The sequence below is a fragment of the Anabrus simplex genome, chromosome 2 (assembly GCF_040414725.1).
Source record: "Anabrus simplex isolate iqAnaSimp1 chromosome 2, ASM4041472v1, whole genome shotgun sequence".
Classification (NCBI taxonomy): domain Eukaryota; kingdom Metazoa; phylum Arthropoda; class Insecta; order Orthoptera; family Tettigoniidae; genus Anabrus; species Anabrus simplex.
In genome coordinates, this window is record NC_090266.1 from 59,350,302 (window position 1) to 59,377,163 (window position 26,862).

Below are 26,862 nucleotides of genomic sequence, written 5' to 3' on the forward strand. Positions count from 1 at the left end.
CATTACTACATTAATTTAATAATTATAATGTCCAAACCACCTTAGTTTATTCTTTTCAACTCTCTCATTTAGCTTTCCTACCTCAGCCCGGAACGAGGATTTGCAGACTTCACTCTGTCTTTCTTTGTCTCCCTATCATACTTCTTAGGAATTTCATCTCACTGGCTTGAACTCTACTCTCTTGTCTGCTAGTGAAAGTCCAAGTCTCAGCTGCATAAGTCATTGTGGGTACATAATACATTATCTCTTTACTTTTCCTTGGTACTTCTTTGCTCCAAACAAGTTTTCTTTACACTTTGGTAGAATTCGTGTTGCAAGCTCTCCACTTCATGACCATATCGATTAATTAATTTGTTGTTGTTGTTCACAGTCTAGCTTAAGCCAGTAAGGAGGACGGACGTATTGTGTGGCGTGCGCCTGCTGAGTGGAGTGCAGTAGGAGTGGGGAAGCGGTAGGGTCAAGCGGTCGGCAAGGAGATAGATAGGATGAGTTGGGTAGACGTAGAGGCTATGAGGATAGTAGTAAAAGAAGTAGTACAGGAGGTATGTCCGTTTGAACAATTAAAGAAGATGCTTCAAGAACAAGTCCAGGAGCAAGAAAAGACGAGACAGTGGATCCAGGATTATATGAAAAATACGAAGGCGATGATAGAAGGCAGCGAGAAAGAACTGGTGTCACTAAGAGAGAAAATAAAAAATATGGAAGAAGAGATGGTAAACCTGAAGAAAGAAATTGAAGTCTGCAGACAGGAGTGTAAGAAGAAATCCATATTTATTTATGGGGTGGAGGAAGAAAAGGCAGAATCTAAAGTGGACATAATTTACAAAGTGGTACATGTCATACAAAAGAAAATGAAAATAAATTTCAGTGAGGTAGATATAGACAATGTGGAGAGAGTTGGCAAGGTGGGAGGGCACAGGCCCATAAAAGTGTCGCTGCTATCTTCATTGATGGCAGATATAGTGACAAGGAACACTGGTAATCTACAGTGTGAGAACATTAGAGTTAAGAGAGATTTCGGAAGAGAAGAGAGTAGGAATTTTAAAATTCTCAAGAAACATTTTGTGAAAGCAAAAATTCAGGGATTGAAAGCATATATTAGTGGTCAGATACTTGTGGTGAGCGACAGGAATTGGACCCGAAAGTGGACAATATCGAAACTGAAATTAATGGATGAGAGTTTGAGGCAAGAAGAAACTAGCAGGGCTGAGAGTTCGAGGCAAAAGAGTTTGAGGCAAGAAAAAAAAAAGCAGGCCTGAGAGCTCGAGGCAAGAAGAAAAAAGCAGGGCTGAGAGTTCGAGGCAAGAAGAAACTGCCAGGGCTGATGTACATACTGTAAAGGGAGGAACACTGAATAGATGGGGTTCCTGGGAAGCGATCGTAAAAAGAGCTGAAGAAAAAGGAAATGCAAGGAGGATGGAAGTAGCCAGGAAATTAATGGACGAACTAGTGTCGGAGGTCTGCGCGAGGGAAGAAAGCAGGATGCAGGAAGAGATGATGGAAAAAGAATCACAGGGGAAGACAAGTGGACAGAATCGGAGCGAGAATAATGGTTTGAGGGAGGAAGCAGAAGTAAGAAGTGCCGTGATTAAAGGGAGAAGCTTGAGTTTGAAGGAGCTATGGGACAAAAAGGGAAAAATGGAAGAAGGAGTAATTACGAGAAGTAAAAAGTCAAGTAACAGTAGTAAGTAACATGGTAGCGTAGTTTATGGTGGTGCCTGTATGTGTATTGTAATTGTTGAAGTAAATGTGGCCTAGAAGGAGAGAGGTAGCGAAGTTCAGATGGTATTTACTCAAGTAATGGTGCCTGTATGTGTAGTATAATTGTTATTGAAGTGATGGTGTCTTTAGGTAAAAGATGGATGGATGATAAGAGAGGTAGCGAAATTTGAGTTCGATGGATGGAAATGAGGAGAGGTAACGAAGTTTAAATGGTATTTATTCAAATGGTGGTGTATATATGTGTATTGTAATTGTTGAAGTAAGTGTGGCCTGGAATAAGATGGATGGATTGTGGAGTTCGAGGGATGAATGATAAGAGAAGTAGCGAAGTTTAGATGATTGTAATGGTAAAATAAACGAGGACTGGAATTGAAGTGTTAAGTATAAATAGGTGATGATGATGGATCGATGTTAAGAAAGGTAGCGAAGTTTAAACGATGGCATTTATTGAAGTGAAAGTATCTTAATGTGTATTATAAATGTAAAGTAATTGAAGACCGGAATTGAGTGTTAAGTATGAAAGGTGATGATGGATGGATGATAAGAGAGGCAGCGAAGTTTAAATGGTATTGGTAAGTGATTTATTAGTTAATGGTAGATCGGTAAGCAAAGTTGGTTGTAGATGATTATTTGTGTTTTTAGATATAATGTATGATGGATGAAGGAGAATGAGAGATAGCGAGGCGATAAGGTATTTTTTTAAGTGTACTGTAATTGTATGGTATTTATTCAAGTGATGATATGATGACTGGATTTGAAGTGTTAAGAATGGAAGGTGATGATGAGGGATGGATGATAAGAGAGGTAGCGAAGTTTAAATGGTATCGATGATAAGAGAGGTAGCGAAGTTTAGATGGTATTTATTCAAGTGATGGTGTCTGTATATATGGATGAAGATGGATGAATTGTGGAGTTCGATAGATGGATGATAAGAGAGGTAGCGAAGTTTAGATGATGGATGGAAATGAGGAGAGGTAACGAAGTTTAGATGGTATTTATTCAAGTGATGGTGTCTGTATGTGTATTCTAATTGTTGAAGTAAATTTGGCCTGGAATAAGACGGGTGGTTTGTGGAGTTCGATAGATGGATGATAAGAGAGGTAGTGAAGTTTAGATGGAGGACTGGAATTGAAGTGTTAAGTATGAAAGGTGATGATGGATGGATGATAAGAGAGGCAGCACATTTTAAATGGTATTGGTAAGTGATTCATTAATTAATGGTAGATCGGTAAGCAAAGTTGGTTGTATATGATTATTTAAATTAGATTAAGCATGGTTGAATAAGACGCGCAGGAACAGATAAGTAGTGCAGTGATAAAGTTGCAACGTGAGCAGAGTACGTAGTAGCAGAATGTGTGTGCAACGGAAGTATGGAATCAGCAACTCAGAGGGAGTCAAGTAGAGGAAATGTAGGAGGAATGGAATGTGCAAAGGTTCGCGTGTTTACTCAGCAGGGGCACGAAGGTCTGTGACATTCATAATACAGCTTAAATTGCATATTCTGGGAAAACAATAGAAATATTCAGGAGAGAAGTTGGACGTGACACGAAGAGGCCGAGGATGACTACCGTGGTGACCTTCATTTGGGGCGTCACGTTTCCGGAGTATCCTAGGGGATTCATGCCATGTCCAAGAAGTATCATTATTTTACTAAATTGTTCTATTCATTTTCTGTTCATTTCGTACATTATTTTCTTTTCTTTTTCTGTACAGCACATAGAGTGTGAATTTTGGCTTAAGCTGGACTTTGTTATTTTTCTCTTTTAACGGATCAATGGGTATTGTTACTGTAGATCTGGAGAAAAATAATAAATCAATAAATCAATAATAATAATTAATTTGTTGATTGAACTCGTTGACTTTGGTAGAATGCATTACTCTGCTGTACCGTCCTACTGATCTCCATGTCCACCCTAGCATTTTGCATTAATCCAATTTCTAGGTATTTAAAGCTGTCCACAATTTCCAGATTCTGACTTCCAATTTTAAAAGTGCCCTTTCCTTGCCTTTCCCTTCTCGACATCACCATAGTCTTGCTTTTCTCTGTACTGATTTTCATGCAATACTTCTCAGTTTTTTTTTTTTTTTTTTGTTCAGTACATCTAGTTGTTGTTGCTGCACTTCTTTGTTCTCCTTTCCCCAGATCATATCATCATCTGCAAACAGCAGTATCTTCATCTCTTTATCTCCATAGGCTTCCTTTGTTTCTTTTACAATTTTGTCCATGACCATAATAAACAAAAGAGGTGTCAGTACTCTGCTAACACAGTTGTTGTACATTGCTTGCACCATTTCTAACATTTCTCTTCTGAGACTCTTTTTAACCATGGTTTCCCAAACCTTCTCTCTGGGTACACTATCATATGCCTTTTCTATATGTATGAAAGTTATGACCAGATCCTTTCCATATTCCCAGTTATTTTCTATCAGCTGTCTCATGCTAAAGATTGGGTTCACCGTAGATCTTCCACTCCTGAAGCCATATTGTTCCTCTTGTAACTCTTCTTCAATCTTTCTTCTCGTTCTTCTTTCTAATATCCTTTCCAGTATTTTATCTACCTGCAGTATGATGAAGTAATCCATGGTGGTATTTTATGTTGCAGTTTGCCTCAGATTACAAGTGAATCCACAAAATAAGGAGCACTTCTTTAGTGTGAGCCCGGAACGAGGATTTGCAGACTTCATATTTGCTCATGTCATCTTGCATATGGTTGTCATGAACTTCATTGGTTAGGGAAATTGTAAGTAGTACTGTTCATAGTGGTCATGTACAGTAAATCTGGTAATTTAATTACCTCATTCTTTTTTTTTTTCTTCTGTTTTCCAGCTCCTTTACATTCTGGACTCTCGCCTGCATCAGTGCCTGGTAAATGTTGACATTCCAGCAAAAACTGTATGACTTTTTATTGCAAATAGAAATGTGACTTTTTTTCAAATTGGTGTGTCTTAGTACTCAATACTCCTGTCTTCAGTTCTTGTTCCTATTTTAAGATACCCTCTAATAAGTGACATTGCTGGGCTGAGTGACTCAGAGACAATAGAAGCGTGGGTCATTTGAATCCAAGTTGGCAGGTTTCATTCCAGCTTTTTGGCCCCTCCTTGTCTGCAAAAATCATAAAAGTACCGTATAATCCCAAGTACCGCCCGCTCTTGAATAAGACCTGCACCCTATATTTTAAAGGACATTTTTTTTTTTAAAGTTTCACCCAAGTTTATTTACAATATTTGCTACATAACATCATTTCACTACGAATGTTTCATGAATTTAAAATAGTTTCAGGCAGTTTTTAAGTGTCCTTGAAATAATACCCAATTAAATTATTTTAAACACACAGAAAAAGTGATCAGTCACAGAACGATAGTTAAACACTTCGGAGCCTTCACTATCACTTTGACCATCACTTTCCCACATAACGTCATCTCCGCTGCCATCCATATCATTAGAAATATTGCACTTCTAGAAATTTTTCTGGACGAGGTCACCAGAGATACGATCCCACGCAGTCTTTTACCCTCAAACAAAGCAGTTGAACTTCTGGTCGCTTAATACGACCAGTTGGCATCAGTGCAAGATTGTCAGTTGCCACCCACTTGGTATACAGCTGTTTCAAGGCTGCTTTGAACAGATGGTTTATGGAGACATCCAACGGCTGTAACATAGACATCAGTCCGCCCGGAATGATTGCTAGATTGGTTTTTGCATCCTTTGTTTGCTTCTTCATAGCTTCTGTTGTGTGACTGGTAATTGTCCATAACAAGAAAGCTTTTCCGTCGAAGCAGTGCACCAGGGCGACGTTGCCAAACACATTTCAGCCCGTCTTCCACTAGTAGACTGTCCATCCAACCAGAATCCTGAGTTCTGACAAAAACACCAGCAGGTAGATTTTCTTTCGGAAGCGTTTTTATTTTCAAGACAATGTACGGTGGAAGTTTAGTTCTATTAGCAATTATACATAACATTACTGTACACCTCTGTTTTTCATTACCACCCGTTCTGATGGTAACACTTTTTGACCCCTTAACACTCACAGTATTGTCCAGTGGCATTTCAAAATAGATGGGCGTCTGATCTGCATTTCCTATTTGGGAAAGCAGATACAAATTTTTCTTTTGCAGCCGAATGATATGGCACTGGAAGGAAAAGATTTCTTCTTCATAGGCAGTAGAAAGGAACACGCTGTGAAATTGTGGTACGCCTCCTAATGCTCAGTCCATTCCTCTTATATAAATTTCTGATCCACCCTCGGCTTGCTTTAAACTCTGGCGTAGAACATTCTTTTACGATTTCTAATTGGCACATTTCGGTAGACACACTGAATCCCAATTTCCGCCTTTCTGTTATGTATTTGTATAGAATCCTTTCAGTTTCAGGAAACTTTGCACTCTGCGTGTGGAAAGCTCTATGATCACCACTACTGTTTAAAAGAAAATTTTTCTTCTTTCTCCAATCTCGAATACAAGATTCATATCATATTTCCTACCGGCGTCACAATTTCCGATAATTTCAGCTTCCTTTATAACTTTCAGTTTTTCACTTAGAGTAAAAGACCGCAAATGCTTTGTTGAATTCATGTTCACACATGGCACTCTAAGAACGTCAGACTGTAGACTGCCGCCGAGCGTTTACGGCAGAAGAAAAGTGTGTTTGGGGTTGGGGGAGCGTACGCTGAGAAGCTCGGTTGTCAAGTCATGGCGTCCACGAGTGTGCCAATTTTCTATTTCAGGGTTGTTCCATACTTAGAAATAATTTTACTGAGCTTATAAACTACAGCCGACTTTTAGGAAAGTTTTACACTTATTATTTTCAAAAAAACGCTGTTGGAAGACGTAGTTGAATCCAGTGCAACCCTTAAAACTAAAATACACTAAAAGTGTAACATTCTCTAAGATGCGTGAAGTATCGCGCCGCGAAATGAAAGACCAGCACCCAATTTTTAGAAGCGATATTTTTGAAAAAAAATGTGCGAGTGGTATTCGGTATTATACAGTAGTTGGTGGGACTTGAAGACAGAAACATGTCATATTTATTCCTGTAATTTTCACCTTTTAAAACAGTTCAGAAAAATCATAAAAGTAGTTAATGGGACTTAAAACCAAAAACATAATGTCATATTTACTCATGTAATTTTCCCACTTTAAAAACAATTTTTAACTTCAAAAAAAGGGGAGGGAAAAACGTGCAAATTAAATTTTAAATTTAAAATACTGATGCAATTCCACAGCATCTTCGGTTTGGTCCTTCAGCAATCGCTGACATACAGATGTCCTCCTTCAAAGAGAAACATTTCTCTTCATGTATCTACATGCCCACACTTTGCTTGATTTAAACTGATAGGTTCCCAAAATGGCTTCTCTCTGCACCTACAGCATTAATGGCAGCATTTTGTGTGGAACATTTAATTTCTTAATGCAGTTAACATATTTTAACAGTTCTTTATAAATTTCTGTATACTGCTGTATTTTTGGCCCCTGAAATGAAAAGTTTGTCTTCTTAGCACACTGCAACTGTCATTTTTATTTACACAAGTAGCGTACACATGAGGATTTACACAAAATTCATGTGCTGCAGCATGAATGCTGTTATTTACCGTGAACGCAACCACTGTTAATTTAAACTGCACTGTAAAATGTGGCAACAGCAGTTTCATGTGGTGCAACTTGGCAACGGCTGAAATCTCGCTCTGTCGGTCACTTCCGCATTACCGGAACTACATGGTGTGGCAGTTGATTAATACTTTGTGTTCTGAGTGAAGAAGCATCAGTGGTAACAAGTGCTGAATTCAATAAAGACCGGGCGAGTTGGCCATGCGCGTAGAGGCGCGCGGCTGTGAGCTTTCATCCGGGAGATAGTAGGTTCGAATCCCACTATCGGCAGCCCTGAAGATGGTTTTCCGTGGTTTTCCATTTTCACACCAGGCAAATGCTTGGGCTGTACCTTAATTAAGGCCACGGCCGCTTCCTTCCAACTCCTAGGCCTTTCCTATCCCATCGACGCCATAAGACCTATCTGTGTCGGTGCGACATAAAGCCCCTAGCAAAAAAAAATTCAATAAAGCGTTTGCGGTGATTTACTGTGCGTAAGAAACTTAAAGTTGTAACAGAAGCTGAAACTATTGGAAAACGTGCTGCCGGTAGAAAATATGATATTGATGAATCATGTATTTGCGATTGGAGGAAGAAGGAAATTTAATTAAAAAGTAATGGTGATCGCAGAGCTTTCCGAGGGCAGAGTGCACAGTTTCCTGGAATTGAAGAACAGCTTTATAAATACATGACTGAAAGAAGTGAACTAGGTTATGGTGTAAGGACTGAAATGTGTCAACTAAAATTCGAGATCGCAAAAAACTTAAAAAGGAGGGTTTTATTGCAAGCAGTGGGTGGATAAGGAACTTTTACCGATGAAACTGATTATGTATGAAAAAACGTACATCTGTTTCACAAAGTCTCCCTTTACCTTTAATCACCACGTTATTAGTTTGCGGAAGCAAAATTCCTATTTGATTTCTCAAATTGGGAATTCCAATCAGACTCCAATTTATTTTGAAATGCCCCTAGACAATACGGTTCACACTAAGGGATCTAAAAGCAATTCTATCAGGACAGATGGTAACGAAAAGCAACGCCGCATGGTAATGTTATGCATGTTAGCTGATGGAACCAAACTTCCTCCATATGTGGCTCTGAAAAGAAAAACACTTCCGAAAGGAAATTTGCCATCTGGTATTTCCGTTCAAACCCAAGAATCTGGATGGATGGACAGTGAGCTAATTGAGGACTGGGTGAAGTGTGTTTGACAACGTCACCCAGGAGCTTTTGCAGGAGAAGGGCCTGCTTGTGCTTGACAGTTACCGCGGGCATACTACTGATGCAATAAGAGCCCTAACTTCGCCACTTAATAAAAATATAAATAAATAAAGGAATTGATAAGCAAAGGAAAAACTGATCTGGCAATAACTCCAGGGGGACTGACCTCTATGCTACAGCCATCCGATATTTGTGTAAACCAGCCTTTCAAAGCTGCACTGAAACAGCTCTACAACGAGTGGTGTCTGCTGGCGGTCACGCACTGACACCAAGTGGACGAGTGAAATAACCCGAAGTGGAACCTCTATGCAAATGGATAAGGACTGCATGGGATCATATTTACAAAAGGCTTGGTGAGGAAAAGTTTAAAGAAATGTGGAATTTCAAATTCTATGGATGGTAGCTTTGGTTTAATTTACAGAGCCTTAAAATTCCCCTCCCACCTAAGAACCTAAAAGATGAACTCAGTTACATAAAAGATTTGGTAAAAATTAATGGGTATAAACCAGGAACAATCAACCATTTAATGAACAAGATAAAACTCAAATTAACAACAAACCTCATCCCTGACAGACCCAAAAAATGCAATTTTATTACTTTCACTTACACAACAATCCAGACATTTACCAGGTTTCGAATCCCCTAAGAAACAAAACAAAAAAAACATTTGCTTAGCCTTTAGAACAAATAACACCAACCAAAAATTACTTTTCAATCACAACACAGTCAATTCAAATAACAACATTTACTCATGTTCAGGCATTTACAGACTCACTTACACCCAATGTGGCATCTCGTACATTGGGCAAACTGGCCGCAACCTTCACACTAGATACTTAGAACATTATAATGCCTCCAAACACAATAAATTTTCACCTATGACCTCTCACGTGAAAGAAGAATGTCATCATTTCACTACTATTGATCAAGATCTCACTATTATTAAAAAAGTAGGTAAAGGGAAATTAATGAATGAATTAGAAAACATCTATATTTTTTTAGACCAATATTACAACAAAAATTTAAACCTTAATGATATTATTGAAGTCAAAAACCCATTATACAAGATTTTACAAAAATTGTTACTATCACTAAACATAATAAACAATCTTAAATTATCATCTTCCAGGACTCCTCCCACTTCAGGAAACACAAATCCCTCCCCATGCGCTCCCACAAGCCAACCACATCCAATAGCACATCGATATAACACTAGAAGCGCAAATGTCAGTCATTCAAGCGCTACTATGGCAACTAATTAACATTACAACAGTCTAAAAGATAAATTAAATTACACGATATATTTTCTTCAACTCACCTCATCTTTAACCAAATTAACATCACAGCTGTCGAAGGGGTAAGTAATTTCACACATCGTTTTTTCTTCGTTCTCACCTTCTCCCTTAATTTTATTCCCTAACATTTCACTCTCCTCTTGTTTTAGACAAAACACCACAGGCTGTACTCAACCTCGCACATTATCCTTTAGACTTTCAATATAAGAAGCTACAACCACGTCTACCGGCTAATATAAATATAGCTACGTTTCTGACAAGTACTTGTCCTCGCTCCTAAGTGCTTTAAGAAGTTTGCCGTCTTATCTTTTCACATAAGATTAATTACTTCAACAGACAAACAACTTGGATTTTAATTTAACCACTGCTAAGAGTGACTTTTATCCTAAATATTAAGCTATTATAAGCTCCTTTCGCCATCTCCAGAATAAGGCACTATATTTACCAGATTTCATTTCAACACAGCAATTTACGTATTTATTTTGAACTTTTAACTCACTACTTGTTACCACATTTAAAAACAGGACATTCGTAAAAATCTATAATAAGGATTGATTATAAGACTTTGTCATAACTACTGTCTTCCACTTGCTAGTCTTTTTTTAGACATTTGTACCTACAACAGTATCCGCTTATTTATATTTTTAGACGTTCATTAAACACTACAAATAAGAACAATCAGAATCCTGATTTTTCATTCTTTCAGGTATGAGATTTTTAGGCTGATGATGCACTCATTATGGGCGAAACATGTACCTGTATCTAATATGTTAAGATCTATTTCTTAAATTTAAATAAAAATCTCTTATGTATTGAATAGGTGGAATTTATAATCTAGTATTATTCTTTGATTTTATGTACCTCTTAGTTGAGCAGCTCGTCTCCTTTCTCCCAAGTCTTCCCAGCCAAAACTTTGCAACATTTTTATAATGCTACACTTTTGTCGGAAATCACCCAGAACAAATCAAGCTGCTTTTCTTTGGATTTTTCCAGTTCTTGAATCGGGCGAGTTGGCCGTGCGCGTAGAGGCGCTCGGTTGTGAGCTTGCATCCGGGAGATAGTAGGTTCGAATCCCACTATCGGCAGCCCTGAAAATGGTTTTCCGTGGTTTCCCATTTTCACACCAGGCAAATGCTGGGGCTGTACCTTAATTAAGGCCACGGCCGCTTCCTTCCAACTCCTAGGCCTTTCCTATCCCATCGTCGCCATAAGACCTATCTGTGTCGGTGCGACGTAAAGCCCCTAGCAAAAAAAAAAAAAAAAAAAAGTTCTTGAATCAAGTAGTCCTGGTGAGGGTCCCATACACTGGAACCATACTCTAGTTGGGGTCTTACCAGAGACTTATAGGCCGTCTCCTTTACATTCTTACTACAACCCTTAAATACCCTCATAACCATATGCAGAGATCTGTATCCTTTATTTACAATCATATTTATGTGATTACCCCAATGAGGATCTTTCCTTATATTAACACCTAGGTACTTACAATGATCCTCAAAACAACTTTCACCCCATCAACGCAGTAATTAAAACTGAGAAGACTTTTCCTATTTCCGAAAGTAAGGTGAAAGACGAGGAAAATTAATCGTGAATCGTAAAATGGATGTGGATGGTTGCAAGATAAACTGGCAAAAACTAAAGGAAATTCAGCTCTTGAAACCATGGCTGTTTACTATGTATCTCAAAACTAAATTTGATGGTAAATCTCAGGAAATAAATTTAGAAAAGTGAAAAGTCTTGGTAGGTGCAAATCACATATTCTGATCCACTATTATGTTGAACTGAGATAAGTAATTAATAATTCAGTACTTTCTTTTAGAGTCACTATTATTTTTGACATTCATGTCCTTTAATTAGTTTATGAGACTGCCATTCTACTTAGCAAGTAATATTGACGGTTCAGAGCAATACTATTGTAACTAGCATTCTTTATGTCTTACATTCCCGTGTATGCCAGAAATCACCATGGAGACTTATGGCTGTAAGTATTGTCTAGAACGCTGACAGCTATAAGTCTCTGTGGTGATTTCTGGCATACACAAACTTTTAATTTGCTTTAATGTAAGGTGTGAAAAATGCTAGTTACGATAGCATTGCACTGAACCGTCGATATATGTCTAAAGGGGGGCAGAACTTACTCTTAGACTTAAAAATATCTCGTCTGTACTGTAATATCAGAACATACCGTGAAAGAAGGAAATCCATAAACAAATGATGGACATTGCATTGTGTAGATTATAATGGCTCATTTCTTAACATCTGTATTTATTTGGCTAAGATCAGATGAAATCCTCAAATCGGTAAGGGGTATAGAAATGATTTTAGGGAATAACTCCACGTCTAGAGTCTCTCTATCTAAGACTTGAATAATGTGCCGAGTTGTGAGTTGTGGCATGGCTCACGGTGGATCAAAGACCTTGTGCACCTGCCCAAACAGTAGGAGATTCAGGTTTGAATTGTGACTGCGGTCATTTTATTTTTCAAGTCCTGCTCAGCAGATACTCAACAGTAAGGAGTTTTTGGTTTTGGCATTGTGGTGATTTTTTTGTTTTCGTGCATAAGAAATACTATAAATTGCATCAGTAGACTAAGTGGCATTTAAAAAAATATATATATATATATACTGCGAGTATAAAAATGTTGAAATATGGAGGGAAGGTGAAATCTATTATCCTGCAACTCCAGGAATATCAGATTTAGCAAAATTATGCTTCCTTGAATGTAAACACAAACCAAAAGTTTAAAGCGAATATCTCAAAACTAATTTCTGGCACTTGGTCGAATGATGTATAACCATAAGCACCTAACACTAGAATGGCTGATGCGGTCACTTTGATAAATACAGAAATTATATTTTTGTTCTTCATACGCATTGTTACTCATTATTATTGTTTTGCCTATGTCTCTGTACATTGCATTATGTGTTTCAATATTGATTCGTCAGAAACATCCCGCTTTGAATATGAAGTGGATTCTGGATTTCCTTTCAAGATGATATGACTAGTAAACCTACCAGGTGCAGTCTTCGCCATCAGTATGATACCTAGTAACGTATTTCCTGGCCCTGGAAGTCTTTTATCATGGTTGACAATGCTCTCTGGTACCATGCTTTATGGGTTACAGTTTCTACGGCTGTAATAGAATAATTCAAAATTCGTCAGTATTCAGCCTATGCAAGTTATCATTATAATTTGAATATAGTATAAATAAAGGAATTTCACCAATGTTGTTATGCTGATTGTTGTTAATAATTTAAAAAAACCTATGTTCAACCTGAACTATCCGATTTTCAGTGATCACTTGATTAGCAGTAATCTCTGTCTGCAACTCCATGGCTAAATGGTTAGCATGCTGGCCTTTGGTCTCAGGGGTCCCGGGTTCAATTCCCGGCAGGGTCGGGAATTTTAACCATCATTGGTTAATTTCGTTTGCACGGGGACTAGGCGTATGTGTCGTCTTCATCATCATTTCATCCTCGCCATGACGCGCAGGTCGCCTAGGGCATCAAATCAAAAGACCTGCACCTGGCGAGCCGAACATGTCCTCGGGCACTCCCAGCACTAAAAGCCATATGCTATTTCATTTCTGTCTGCAACTTCTCATAGGCCCTCTATATCTGGACCACACTCTACAGCAGACATATCTTCTGAAATGTCATGCAATAGGAGACCCTAATGGCCAGGGGTCGATGCCATCTCATCCCTAGACTCAGAATATCTGAACGGATGTATCACCAACGCCTCCTTTGACAGGCCGTGCGCACTTCCCTCCGCTGTAGTTCTTGTATCTTCTGGCTTCTCCAGGTCGCAGTTACGTTTGTGACTAAATTAAACTTACAATTTACCTTAAAGTGTATGTTGTTTTGTTTGAGTCATCAGGCCATAGACTGGTTTGATGCAGCGCTCCATGCCACCCTATACTGTGCTAACCTTTTCATTTCTACGTAACTATTGCATCCTACATCTGCTCTAATCTTCTTGTCATATTCATACCTTGGTCTACCCCTACTGTTCTTACCACCTACACTTTCTTCAAAAACCAACTGAAGAAGTCCTAATGTCTTAAGATGTGTCCTATCATTCTATCTCTTCTTCTCGTCAAATTTAGCCAAATCGATCTCCTCTCCCCAATTCGATTCAGTATCTCTTCATTCGTGATTCAATCTATCCATCTCACCTTCAACATTCTTCTGTAACACCACATTTCAAAAGCTTCTATTCCTTTTTCTCTGAGCTAGTTATCGTCCATGTTTCACTTCCATACAATGCCACGCTCCACACAAAAGTCTTCAAAAACATCTTTCTAATTCCTATATCAATGTTTGAAGTGAGCAAATTTATTTTCTTAAGAAAGCTCTTCCTTGCTTGTGCTAGCCTGCATTTTATGTCCTCCTTACTTCTGCCATCGTTAGTTATTTTACTACCCAAGTAACAATATTCATCTACTTCCTTTAAGACTTCATTTCCTAATCTAATATTTCCTGCATCACCTGCCTTCGTTCGACTGCACTCCATTACTTTTGTTTTGGACTTATTTATTTTCATCTTGTACTCTTTACCCAAGACTTCATCCATACCAATCAGCAGCTTCTCAAGATCTTCTGCAGTCTCAGATAAAATAACAATATCATCGGCAAATCTCAAGGTTTTGATTTCCTCTCCTTGGATTGTGATTCCCTTTCCAAATTCCTCTTTGATTTCCTTTACTGCCTGTTCTATATAAACATTGAAAAGGAGGGGGGACAAACTGCAGCCTTGCCTCACTCCTTTCTGGATTGCTGCTTCTTTTTCAAAGCCTCGATGCTTATCACTGCAGACTGATTTTTATACAGACTGTAGATAATTCTTCGTTCTCGGTATCTGATCCCAATCACCTTCAGAATCTTAAATAGCTTGGTCCAATCAACATTATCGAATGCTTTTTCGAGATCCATGAATGCCATGTACGTGGGCTTGTCCTTCTTGATTCGATCCTCTAAGATCAGACGTAAAGTCAGGATTGCTTCACATGTTCCTACATTTCTTCCGAAGCTAAATTGATCTTCTCCCAACTCAGCTTCAACTTGTTTTTCCATTCTTCTGTAAATAATATGTGTTAAAATTTTGCAGGCATGAGATACTAAACTAATGGTGCGGTAGTTTTCACACTTGTCGGCACCGGCTTTCTTGGGAATAGGTATAACAATTCTGCCGAAAATCGGATGGGACTTCTCCTGTCTCATATATCTTACACACTAAATGGAATAACCTTGCCATGCTGTTTTCTCCTAAGGCTAAGGCTCTATAAGATGGGTATGCTTAGCCGCCATTTTGGTTCATACATGCGCAATGGGCCATGTGATCAAATTCTAGTTTCTCCTACGAGCGCTCGCTTCGTCACATTGAACGTATTGCTTTAATCACCGCATGCATGGACAGAATGGATATTTATTACACAATAGTGGGTTGTTCTGCACCTAATTGTAGTAGGCCTAGTGTCTCTACTGCGGGATACGGGTTGTTTAGATTCCCTTCTGATCTGCATTATGCCTCTACTGCCTCTGCTACACCTACTTCAACTGCTGACTTAAACCTGTATCCAGCTTTCACTGACATTACTATACCCCTTAATCCAGTGACATGGATCATTCAATATTCAGTTATGCCCCCAAAGTCCGGCAACTGGATTTCAACATCCCAACACCACAGTTACAATATTTGTCGAAACTAACTTCATATGACAGAAATTATTTGTTTAACATTGGTGGTAGAACAACAAATGCAGTATTGCAAACCAAGATCTGTGGTTCGCCTATATGCAGAAAGGTTTTAAACTATGAGCTTTCTGAGTCAAGCTCTGAAACATTTGTTTTTTAATGTGGGTGGTCTAAAGAAACAAAATTGTGAAGTTATTAAATTAATTTGTAACTCTGAGGTCTTCTATAGGGACTATAAGCATTATAATGCAGTATAATGCAAAATGGTGCAAAAATTGTAATGGAGATATTTTTGAATAATACGTAAATAATAATACATAAATGTATCAGTCCATGTTCTCCCATTTAAAAGAAGAATTTGTTAGATACTTCTTCAAAATTCGATCCTATGCTGTTGTGAACTTTAACAAGAATGTACGGAAACGAGATAAAATGTATGGGACTGCTTCGGAAAAGAAGAGAAAGATTTAAACAAGGAATGGAATGTTATTGTTTTGTAAATACTGTAATAAAAGGAGACAGTGAATTTGTAAAATATTAGGACTACTTAAGTACAATCTTTCTTTTAAATGTGCTGCCTGAGCAAGTTAATCAATGTTGCAACCCTTTGAAGTTTAACAAGGAGAGTCGTGTTGAGAAATCATACTACTTCTCCTCTAACCAGAGGAATCTATGTAAAAAAAAAAAAAAGAAAAGAAAAGAAAAAGGTACTGTTAACTTTGCCGGGGTCATCTCGTGGGTCACTCTCCTTACAAGTCACTGTTAACTTTTTATCAGTGCAATACTTCAGGTTGGGAGAGAAGATTCAGCTATAGATGTAGTTACTCTACTCCTATTTTCTTCTTGAATGCAATTTGTAAAAACATAACATTTGTCTAATGAAAGTTTGGTTGAATAAACTAAAATCCTCTGTTCATTACAACTGCAAAAGCTGATGAGATTCATAACACTCACCAAAAATTAAGTTTATTTTGCACATATAATATCCCTTTTTTTTTAATAAATAAGAAAGAATGAGTATTTTTACAGTATGTTAGTTAAGCACTATTTTCAAGCGGGGAGAACAGTAAAAAAGAGGGATATAGAAGGCTGGGGTGGCCAACTGCCTTACCAACGTAGTGCAGGAATGAACCATAATGGCGGGCGAGCATACCTAGTCTTTAGAGAGCCCTACCTAAGGCAGTCGGTAATTCAGAGGGAATGTCATCAATTCCAGGTGCCTTGTTCCTATTTAGGTCACTCACACCTCTGTCAAACTCTGACCTCAAAATTGGGTCTCCCATTTCATCAGCATCAACAGCCTCTTCATATTCCAGAACCAAATTATCTACACCTTTACCTTGATATAACTGTTGGATATGCTCCTGCCATCTTTCTGCTTGGTCTTCTTTCCCTAGAAGTGGCTTTCCATCTGAGCTCTTAACATTCATACACCTAGATTTCCTTTCTCTAAAGGTTTCCTTGATTTTCCTGTATGCAGCATCTATCTTTCCCAGGACCATACAACCTACGACATCCTTGCACTTTCTATCCACTTGATTCTTTAATCACCTGTATTCTGTTCTGCCCTCTTCATTTCCAGCATTCTTGTATTTTCATCGTTCATCAATCAGGTCTAGTATCTCCTGAGTTATCCACTCATTCTTTGTTGTTCTTTTCTTCCTTTCTAACACTTCTTCAGCAGCCCTACTGACTTCATTTTTCATGACTATCCACTCTTCCTCTATTGTGTTTCCTTCAGCCTTTTCATTTAGCCCTTGTGCAACATGTTCCTTGAAACAATCCCTCACACTCTTTTATTTCAACTTGTCTAGATCCCATCATTTTGCATTCTTTCCTTTCTTCAATTTCTTCAACTTCAGATGGCATTTCATGACCAACAAGTTGTAGTCAGAGTCCACGTCTGCTCCTGGGAAAGTTTTGCAATCCAACACCTGGTTTCTGAATCTCTGCCTAATCATAATGAAGTCTATTTGATACCTTCCAGTGTCTCCAGGTCTCATCCACGTATACAGCCGTCGTTTGTGGTGTTTGAACCAAGTATTGGCAAGGACTAAATTATGATCAGTGCAGAATTCAACCAGCCGACTTCCTCTATCGTTCCTTTGTCCCAATCCAAATTCTCCTACTGTATTACCTTCTCTTCCTTGGCCTACCACTGCATTCCAGTCTCCCATCACAATTAGATTCTCGTCACCTTTTTCATATATTCTTTCGATTTCCTCATCATCTGCTGAACTAGTCGCATATAGACCTGCACTATTGTGGTGGGCATTGGTTTGGTGTCTATCTTGATGACAATAATTCTTTCACTATGCCTTGTTCCGAGTAAATCACTCTCTTGGATGTTCGATTCTCTGCTGGATAACTCTCTGCTGTGCGATTCTACGACGCTACGTTACTCGACCACGTGGGAAATAATTTTGCAGTATGAGCAAACGCCCGTTCTGCCACAATTTAGTGGAATAGTTAACTAACTCCTACGGAGTAAAATTCAACTTAAAAACCAAGTTAAGTGTGACTATCCAGGAGAATATTCAATAATTCTGCATGTGTTTGTGCCTATATTAACATTTACCGTCTCAGGTACAGCTTTCACATCTGGAACGCAACAGAAGTCAACCTGAAGATCGCAGCACATCAAGATGGACAATTCTTCAAGAATCTACATCTCAACTTCATTGTGGGACGTCTACTGCCGTGTCTCCATGGATTTCTAAAATGTGAGGCGTATCTGGTCAGGAGGAGGTGACTGACCGGGGAAATGCTGGAATGATTGACTACTACCTGGGATCGAATCTCATCTAAAACTTGAGTACCATTTAACAATTTTATTTCTGTCTCATCTTTGTAAAACTAGAGGTCTTTCTTCTTTAAATCGTAGTTCTATTAGTTTTGTTGCAGTTAGAAACGTTTCATTTTTCCATTTCTTGAGGTGTCGTGGTAGACGAGTGACGTGTGTGACTGGAATTTGGAACCTATTCGAGTAGATGTGTAGTCTGTCTTTGAATGATTTCCCATGCATATGAGTTAGGTATCTAAAAATCACTGACCACGCGATAAACCTTCTTGCTTTGTAATATTGAAATTAATCGGACTTGAATTAACGTGTACAACTTGTGAGATAGGGTCGAACCTAGTGTCTTTTAAGATCACTTGTATTTCTTGGATCAAGTCAACTAATTTTACGATATTTCATGAGGATTGATAGATGTAATAATCACTTGAGTAATAATAAAATTAACTCAAGGTCGGGTAAAAGGAGAATTACACGCTCGTGAGCCATAACTTATCTTAGATTCCTTATATGTGAGATTTAATGTGCTCTGTTCATGAAGTGTCTGGAATATGGCAAATCCTGCAGGATATTTATTATGTAAGTGAGCAATTGGAGAATTTATTTGTGATAATTGACTTGTTCTTGTGTCATTGGGAGCACAAGGGAACTTGTTGTAAGTAGAGCACGTGTTGCGTGTGTATTTCACTGATAGGGAATAATAATAATGCGATTGAGGCTCACGGACGCGATAGTTGCGATTTGTAACCCATGTGATGGTAGTGATTATGGATTTTATTGGAATCTTCAATTATATTTCCAAAATTTAGATGAATCTCCATCGTTGTGAGAAGAATATTTCAACCCAAGTGATGTCCCTAATTTCGATCACTAGTCACTCTTGATGATAGAATTATTTCCGTACACGAATTTATCTTCTACTGAATGTTGACATGGCCATACTTAAAGTTAAAGAATAAACTTATAAGGGCAGGATTCGATGTAAGTGATATATATAAAAGTGTGTGTGTGTGTGCGTGCGCGCGCGCGCGTGCGTGTGTGTGTGTGTGTGTGTGTAAAAACGAGTATTTTCCATGTATCTTGATTGTTCCATTTGATTTTATCTGGTCGTGTACTTGTGGCGACACAGATTACGTTCATTGTTGTGTGCCACCTTGAGAAGCTATTTTTGCGCCCTTAAGGGAAAATTTAATCAGTTTAAGTCGGGGAAGACTAGAAGTGGATTTTATTTTGTTGGTTAGTATGATTCAAAAGGAAAGATCATCTCGTTATTTTCGCAAAGGCAAACGATCTGTAAAGTAAATTATTATTTAATTAGCTCACACGTGGATAACAAAATTTTCCAAGACATTTATGTTTAAAAATTTCAAAACATTTTAAAATTAATTTGAAATATGAATGCCATGCAGATGTCAGAATTAAATATTCACAGACGGCATAATTATCTTGAATTCTAATGATAATAAGACAATAATTAACTGAAGAATAATTATTTAAAATATAAATTATAATTGCCAAGCGGATAATGTAGTGAGATACATTAATTAGAAACGCGATCATGTGATGGTAAAGAACATGTCACTCAAACAAGGCTAGAGATTAATAATAATAATAATAATAATAATAATAATAATAGTAATAGTAATAATAATAATAACAACAACAATTAATTAATTAAGAAAATTTGAAATTTACTTGGATTTTTATTAAAGCGTAGGCTGGTGTAATTGACAAATATTATATATTTTAAATGTTGAAATTTATCAGAATTCAGCTTAAGCCACGTGTTGAGACTACTCTTAATTCATAAAACCTCTAGCAACTTTTATTGTGGAACCATAAGCAAGACAGCTGTCTAATTATTCTGTAAAAACCCTTTTGTTAAAGTTTTGAAGTTTTTCAGCCAAGTATTTAATTTTAAAAGGCAGTAGAGGCCTAATTTTTCTTTGATTTTCATTCCAGAACAATAAGGCTGAATGTCGAGAAATACGTGTGATTCTCAAACACTGCGGAAGAAAAGAATATTATGAAAGTTCACTGTAAACAAAACCATCAAGGATAATTTTTTTTTTTTTTTTTTGTGATATGCTTGTCGTATTCTATGAACAGGACAGGCTGAGGACTTGGGTTTGAATATCAGATTGACCTTTATATAAAACACTTTCTGACACCAATAAATTCTTAGTCTAATTTATTTAAACGAACTATCAAATATACCCTTCCAATAATATTGCATCACACTTGTAATTATTCTCTTCTCAATGTTACTTTTAAATAACCAGTTTATCAGTCTCTGACTTCTTTGGAAAATACACACACTTCTATGATTCACTTTACAACATTTATAAATTCCCTTCAGTCTTTAAAGTTTCTTAACTAGTTGATACTTATCTCGGGTTTTGAAGCTTCTTTCTTCTTGCTTCTCTCTTGAATCCTTTTGTGGTGTTCCTCTGAATCTTCCCTGACGGTTTCAGGACTCGAACACAGAACTCTAAGGTGAATACTAACTGAAGCTACAGTCTCCTTCGAACACTCAGTGAGCTCTCTAAGTACTGTCTCTGTACTTTACCCTGTGTGACACTGCTAAGGGAACAGGGAACTGGAAATCAAGTAGGGATGACATAAAATTGTTAGTGTTGAACTGTAGAAGTATTGTAAGGAAAGGAATAGAATTAAGTAATTTAATAGATATATATTTACCAGATATTGTAATAGGAGTTGAATCATGGCTGAGAAATGATATAATGGATGCAGAAATTTTCTCACGGCACTGGAGTGTGTATCGTAGAGATAGGATAGGAAGGGTGGGAGGGGGAGTGTTCATTCTGGTGAAAGAAGAATTTGTAAGCTACGAAAAAGTTAAAGATGAGACACATGAAATTATAGGTGTAAGGCTCATTTCTAAAGATAATAGGCAACTTGATATATTTGGAGTGTACAGATCGGGAAAGGGTAGCACTGATGCGGATTCGGAATTATTTGATAGGATAGTCAGCTATGTGGGAAACGACATGGAAAGAAATGTGATTGTAGCGGGAGATCTGAATTTGCCAGATGTCAATTGGGAAGGAAATGCGAACGACAGGAAGCATGACCAACAAATGGCAAATAAGTTAATATGGGAAGGACAGCTGATTCAGAAAGTGATGGAACCAACCAGAGGGAAAAATATCCTGGATGTCGTGCTGATAAAACCAGATGAGCTCTATAGGGAAACTGAAGTAATAGATGGTATTAGTGATCATGAAGCTGTTTTTTGTGGTAGTTAAAAATAAATGTGATAGAAAGGAAGGTCTTAAAAGTAGGACTGTTAGGCAGTACCATATGGCTGATAAAGCAGGCATGAGGCAGTTTCTAAAAAGTAATTAGATCGGTGGAAAACGGTAAATAAAAATGTAAACAGACTCTAGGATGGGTTTAAAGAAATTGTTCAGGAATGCGAAAACAGGTTTGTACCATTAAGGGTGGTAAGGAATGGTAAAGACCCACCTTATTATAATAGAGAATTAAAGAGACTAAGAAGGAGGTGCAGACTGGAAAGAAATAGAGTTAGAAATGGCTGTGGAAGTAAGGAGAAATTGAAGGAACTTACTAGAAAATTGAATCTAGCAAAGAAGGCAGCTAAGGATAACATGATGGCAAGCATAATTGGCAGTCATACGAATTTTAGTGAAAAATGGAAGGGTATGTAAGGTATTTTAAGGCAGAAACAGGTTCCAAGAAGGACATTCCAGGAATAATTAATGAACAAGGGGAGTGTGTATGTGAGAATCTTCAAAAGGCAGAAGTACTCAGTCAGCAGTATGTAAAGATTGTTGGTTACAAGGAAAATGTCGAGTTAGAGGAGGAGACTAAGGCCAAAGAAGTAATAAAATTTACATATGATAACAATGACATTTACAATAAGATACAAAAGTTGAAAACTAGAAAAGCGGCTGGAATTGATCAGATTTCTGGGGATATACTAAAGACAATGGGTTGGGATATAGTACCATATCTGAAGTACTTATTTGATTATTGTTTGGTCGGAGGAGCTATACCAGATGAATGGAGAGTTGCTATAGTAGCCCCTGTGTATAAAGGAAAGGGTGATAGACATAAAGCTGAAAATTACAGGCCAGTAAGTTTGACATGCATTGTATGTAAGCTTTGGGAAGGCATTCTTTCTGATTATATTAGACATGTTTTCGAAATTAATAACTGGTTCGATAGAAGGCAGTTCGGTTTTAGGAAAGGTTATTCCACTGAAGCTCAACTTGTAGGATTCCAGCAAGATATAGCAGATATCTTGGATTCTGGAGGTCAAATGGACTGTATCGCAATTGACCTGTCTAAAGCATTTGATAGGGTGGATCATGGGAGACTACTGGCAAAAATGAGTGCAGTTGGACTAGACAAAAGAGTGACTGAATGGGTTGCTATATTTCTAGAAAATAGATCTCAGAGAATTAGGGAATTCCTCAAGGCAGTATTATCGGACCTTTATGTTTTCTTATATGTATAAATGATATGAGTAAAGGAGTGGAATCGGAGGTAAGGCTTTTTGAGGATGATGTTATTCTCTATAGAGTGATAAATAAGTTACAAGATTGTGAGCAACTGCAGCGTGACCTCGAAAATGTTGTGAGATGGACAGCAGGCAATGGTATGATGATAAACGGGGTTAAAAGTCAGGTTGTGAGTTTCACAAATAGGAAAGGTCCTCTCAGTTTTAATTACTGCGTTGATGGGGTGAAAGTTCCTTTTGGGGATCATTGTAAGTATCTAGGTGTTAATATAAGGAAAGATCTTCATTGGGGTAATCACATGAATGGGATTGTAAATAAAGGGTACCGATCTCTGCACATGGTTATGAGGGTGTTTAGGGGTTGTAGTAAGGATGTAAAGGAGAGGGCATATAAGTCTCTGGTAAGACCCCAACTAGAGTATGGTTCCAGTGTATGGGACCCTCACCAGGATTACCTGATTCAAGAACTGGAAAAAATCCAAAGAAATGCAGCTCGATTTGTTCTGGGTGATTTCCGACAAAGGAGTAGCGTTACAAAAATGTTGCAATGTTTGGGTTGGGAAGAATTGAGAGAAAGAAGAAGAGCTGCTCGACTAAGTGGCATGTATGTCTCAAGTATTATTACAATATTATAAGTCCACCTGTTCAATACAATACAATTGTGGAAACAGTTGTGTCAACTTCAATACGGAACCAAAATGAGAATAGTTATTTGTAAGTGGCATGTTCCGAGCTGTCAGCGGAGAGTTGGCGCAGAATGACATTAGTACACGAATAAGTTTGAATGGCGTTTATAAAAGTAGGAAAGATCACAGTATGAAGATAAAGTTGGAATTCAAGAGGACAAACTGGGGCAAATATTCATTTATAGGAAGGGGAGTTACTGATTGGAATAACTTACCAAGGGAGACCTTCAATAAATTTCCAATTTCTTTGAAATCATTTAGGAAAAGGCTAGGAAAGCAACAGATAGGGAATCTGCCACCTGGGCGACTGCCCTAAATGCAGATCAGTATTGATAGATTGATTGATTGATTTGATACTGCTTGACAGTCTTAATTGCTGCCTAATTTGAATAACTTCTTATACTGCTGTCTTCACTAACTGATGGCAGGCTCAACTACTGCCTAATCTGACTAACTCCATATACTGCTATCTTCACTGACTTTATTCTACAGAGTCTCTTCTCTACCAAGTGATCTAGTGTCCGTCCCTTCCCAAGAGAACGTTCCTTTCCAATGTTATAGAATAACTGCCTGAATTACACCAGGATTACTACCAACAGAATGACACAGAATGACAAAATGATGCAGAATGACCGAATGACCAAATGACCAAAATGACCAAATGACCAAGAGGCTCCCTTGTCACTCCCCTTTATCATTTCTCTGAGCTTCTGGAACAAGTCATCCCCTACTACTATGTTCCCTCACATTACTGATCTGTTAGTTTCCTATTGGTTACTTCAAGTGTGGTCCCACCCGTCTCATGGATGTACATGTGACTGGTGACCTTCCAGAGATTCTTTCTAGAAAGAATTATTGCACCACAGCGTGCGTTCTTATTTTTACAGGGCACCTTGCTACGTGACCAACAACAGGTTTGCTTTTCCTGGTCCACCCTCTAAAAGCTTCTAACTATGACCTTGTAGTCTGTTTACTTGTTTCTCTGACCAATATTCTGATTGCACAAGTTTGCCTCATTCTCAGCTCACTGAAATGTTCCAAGTTGAGACTAGCTTTAAGAAATGCTTTTAATCATAATTGCAATTCTGCACTTATTCACTGCACTGATATTCTATTACACTTACTCATTCACTTCCACTGTTTCTTGCTGTATCTTCCTTTTATATATTACACTTAAATTACTCATGAGTATTAGGGATTTCTGACTGGGAGGTCACGGATCGAATCTCGTTCGATGCGCTCGCCCCATAATTTCCCACGGAAGGACGTGTTGCAAATCGGTGCTTGCGACATGCTTATGTCAATAAATGTCAGTGTTGTTTTAAAATTTATTTTCCTCACCTGGTCATCAACCCCTTTTCCCTTAAATGCCTCTGGAAAACGATAGCCATGAACGAACGGTCCACCTTGGGATCTCTCGCTCACTGGCTGGGTTTAGCTAGGCAGTAATGGGGGCAATATATTCCTATAATTCCCACCTCCTTCATATTATCAAAAACTAATTTTATCCCTAATATTTCATCCCTTTCATTGGTAAACCATTCATGTGAACAATAAGTTTCCTTCACCAGAATAAACACCCCCTCCCTCCCATTTTATCTCCTCGGTCTCTGCGATAGACTGTATACCCTTCTGGAAATTCTTCTGTATTACCCACCCCTTCTCTCAACCACGATTCCACTCCTATCACTACATCAGTCTCATAAGATTTCATCAATGTACCGAATTTTAATTGTTTATTTACTACATTCTGACAGTTTACCAAGAGCAATCTCAGACTCCCTTCCTCCCTAAAACTTGACTGTTGCAATTAGGTAACATTTGACTCATGAGTTGAGAATTTCCCTGGAACCCAGATCTTTGTACATAGATCTTGATTTAAGGATCTGGGTTTTCTGGCAAGTGCCAGTTTAGTGGTATGGGTTTTCTTAATTGCAGATTAGTTTGCAAATCTCTGTTGATAATTGTAGCAATTTGTCTCCAAAGAGTTGCTTTTCCAGTACCATTCAGATGTAACCTGTGCCTAGTGGACATTTGCCTGCCAAGACTTAAAGTATCTACTACACAGACATAAAAACTCTTACATAATCTCTTGATTTTTATATTTACCTCATGTACAGCTTTGTTCACACACGAGTCCTCTAAGAGGTCATACCTGGGTGGCACATTAACTACAATTACTTTTGACTCAGGTAGTTTGGAAATCTTACCTCTGAGTGTCGTAATTAGTTGCTCACCTTCATTTGAAGCATTGTCATTTGTACCACTCACAATCACCACACCCAACTGTCTTTCTCTAACACAGGATCACAACTTGAAAGGACGTCTTCAGTTTTGGTTTTATTAGTCCTAAAACCTCAGTTTATGGATTCTGCAGCTCTTCCTTGATGCCTTCTGCCATACCTCGCCCTTGACTGTCTGTGTAGAGATGAATTTTTGGCGATCTTGACTTTCGGTTGGTCTTCTCTTCTGTAGGTTACCTCCACTGGATTTAAAATTATTCGGAAAACTTGATGTGTCTTCTTCTGGAACTTGTTGCAATGACTGAAATCTATTTTGGCAATGCAAAGAGTTTTTTCTCGGTTTTAAGTTGTACATAGTTTCTCCCATATGTTTAACATTAGGGCTAAAATGGCTACGCGTCACTTCCGTCCATGGCGATCTTTCTTCTCCAATGTCTTCTTTATCTTCCAGTTTCTTTATTCTGTCCTTTAAGTATTCATTTTCAAGTTTCAGAGCACATAAATCTTCTTGTAGCACTCCTAAAATCTCAAGTATAGTTTTGTAAGTCTCTCTTTCTTGTTCTGCCTCACTATCAGTTTGTTTACACTCGGGACACAGCCACACACTTTCTTCAATATCAATCCTATTTACAATATTTGGACAACAAAAATTCATCACACTTACAACACAGAATCCCATTTTTAACTACTCTCACATTTTTCACTGCATCTTACACCATTATCCACTACGGATATCACAGACTCACACATAGTGGACGAGCAGGAAAGGCAATTAGTTGATGAAGAAATGGATAAAGAAATTACAATGAATCAAATTGAAATGGCAGTAAGAAAGATGAAGAATGGAAAAACTGCTGGAATAGATGAAATTTCAGTGGAGATGATAAAGGCAGCTGAAGCTGTAGGCCTGCAGTGGACGTATCGGTTTCTCGGGAATGTCTGGGAGAATAAGGATGTCCCTGAGGATTGGCAAAAAGGAATAATCATCCCAGTTTTCAAGAAAGGTGATAAAGTTTTGAAGAACTACAGGAGAATTATTCTAATATCCCATGTTGCTAAGATAATGGAAAGGATACTGGAAAATAGAATAAGGTTGAGGTTTGAGAATCAGAT

At 38.0% G+C, this 26,862-nt stretch overlaps 1 protein-coding gene across 1 annotated transcript in view; it reads left to right on the forward strand.

Moving 5' to 3' along the window:
• The window catches only part of LOC136863870 (dolichyl-diphosphooligosaccharide--protein glycosyltransferase subunit DAD1), a 57,160-nt gene extending 52,502 nt beyond the window's left edge, over positions 1–4,658 (forward strand). Inside the window, exons 3-4 of the mRNA XM_068226071.1 lie at positions 4,326–4,463; positions 4,550–4,658. Coding sequence (XP_068082172.1) covers positions 4,326–4,456 — 131 coding nt within the window. The 3' untranslated portion in view covers positions 4,457–4,463; positions 4,550–4,658. The remainder of the gene's footprint in view (positions 1–4,325; positions 4,464–4,549) is intronic.
• Positions 4,659–26,862: the final 22,204 nt, after the last annotated feature.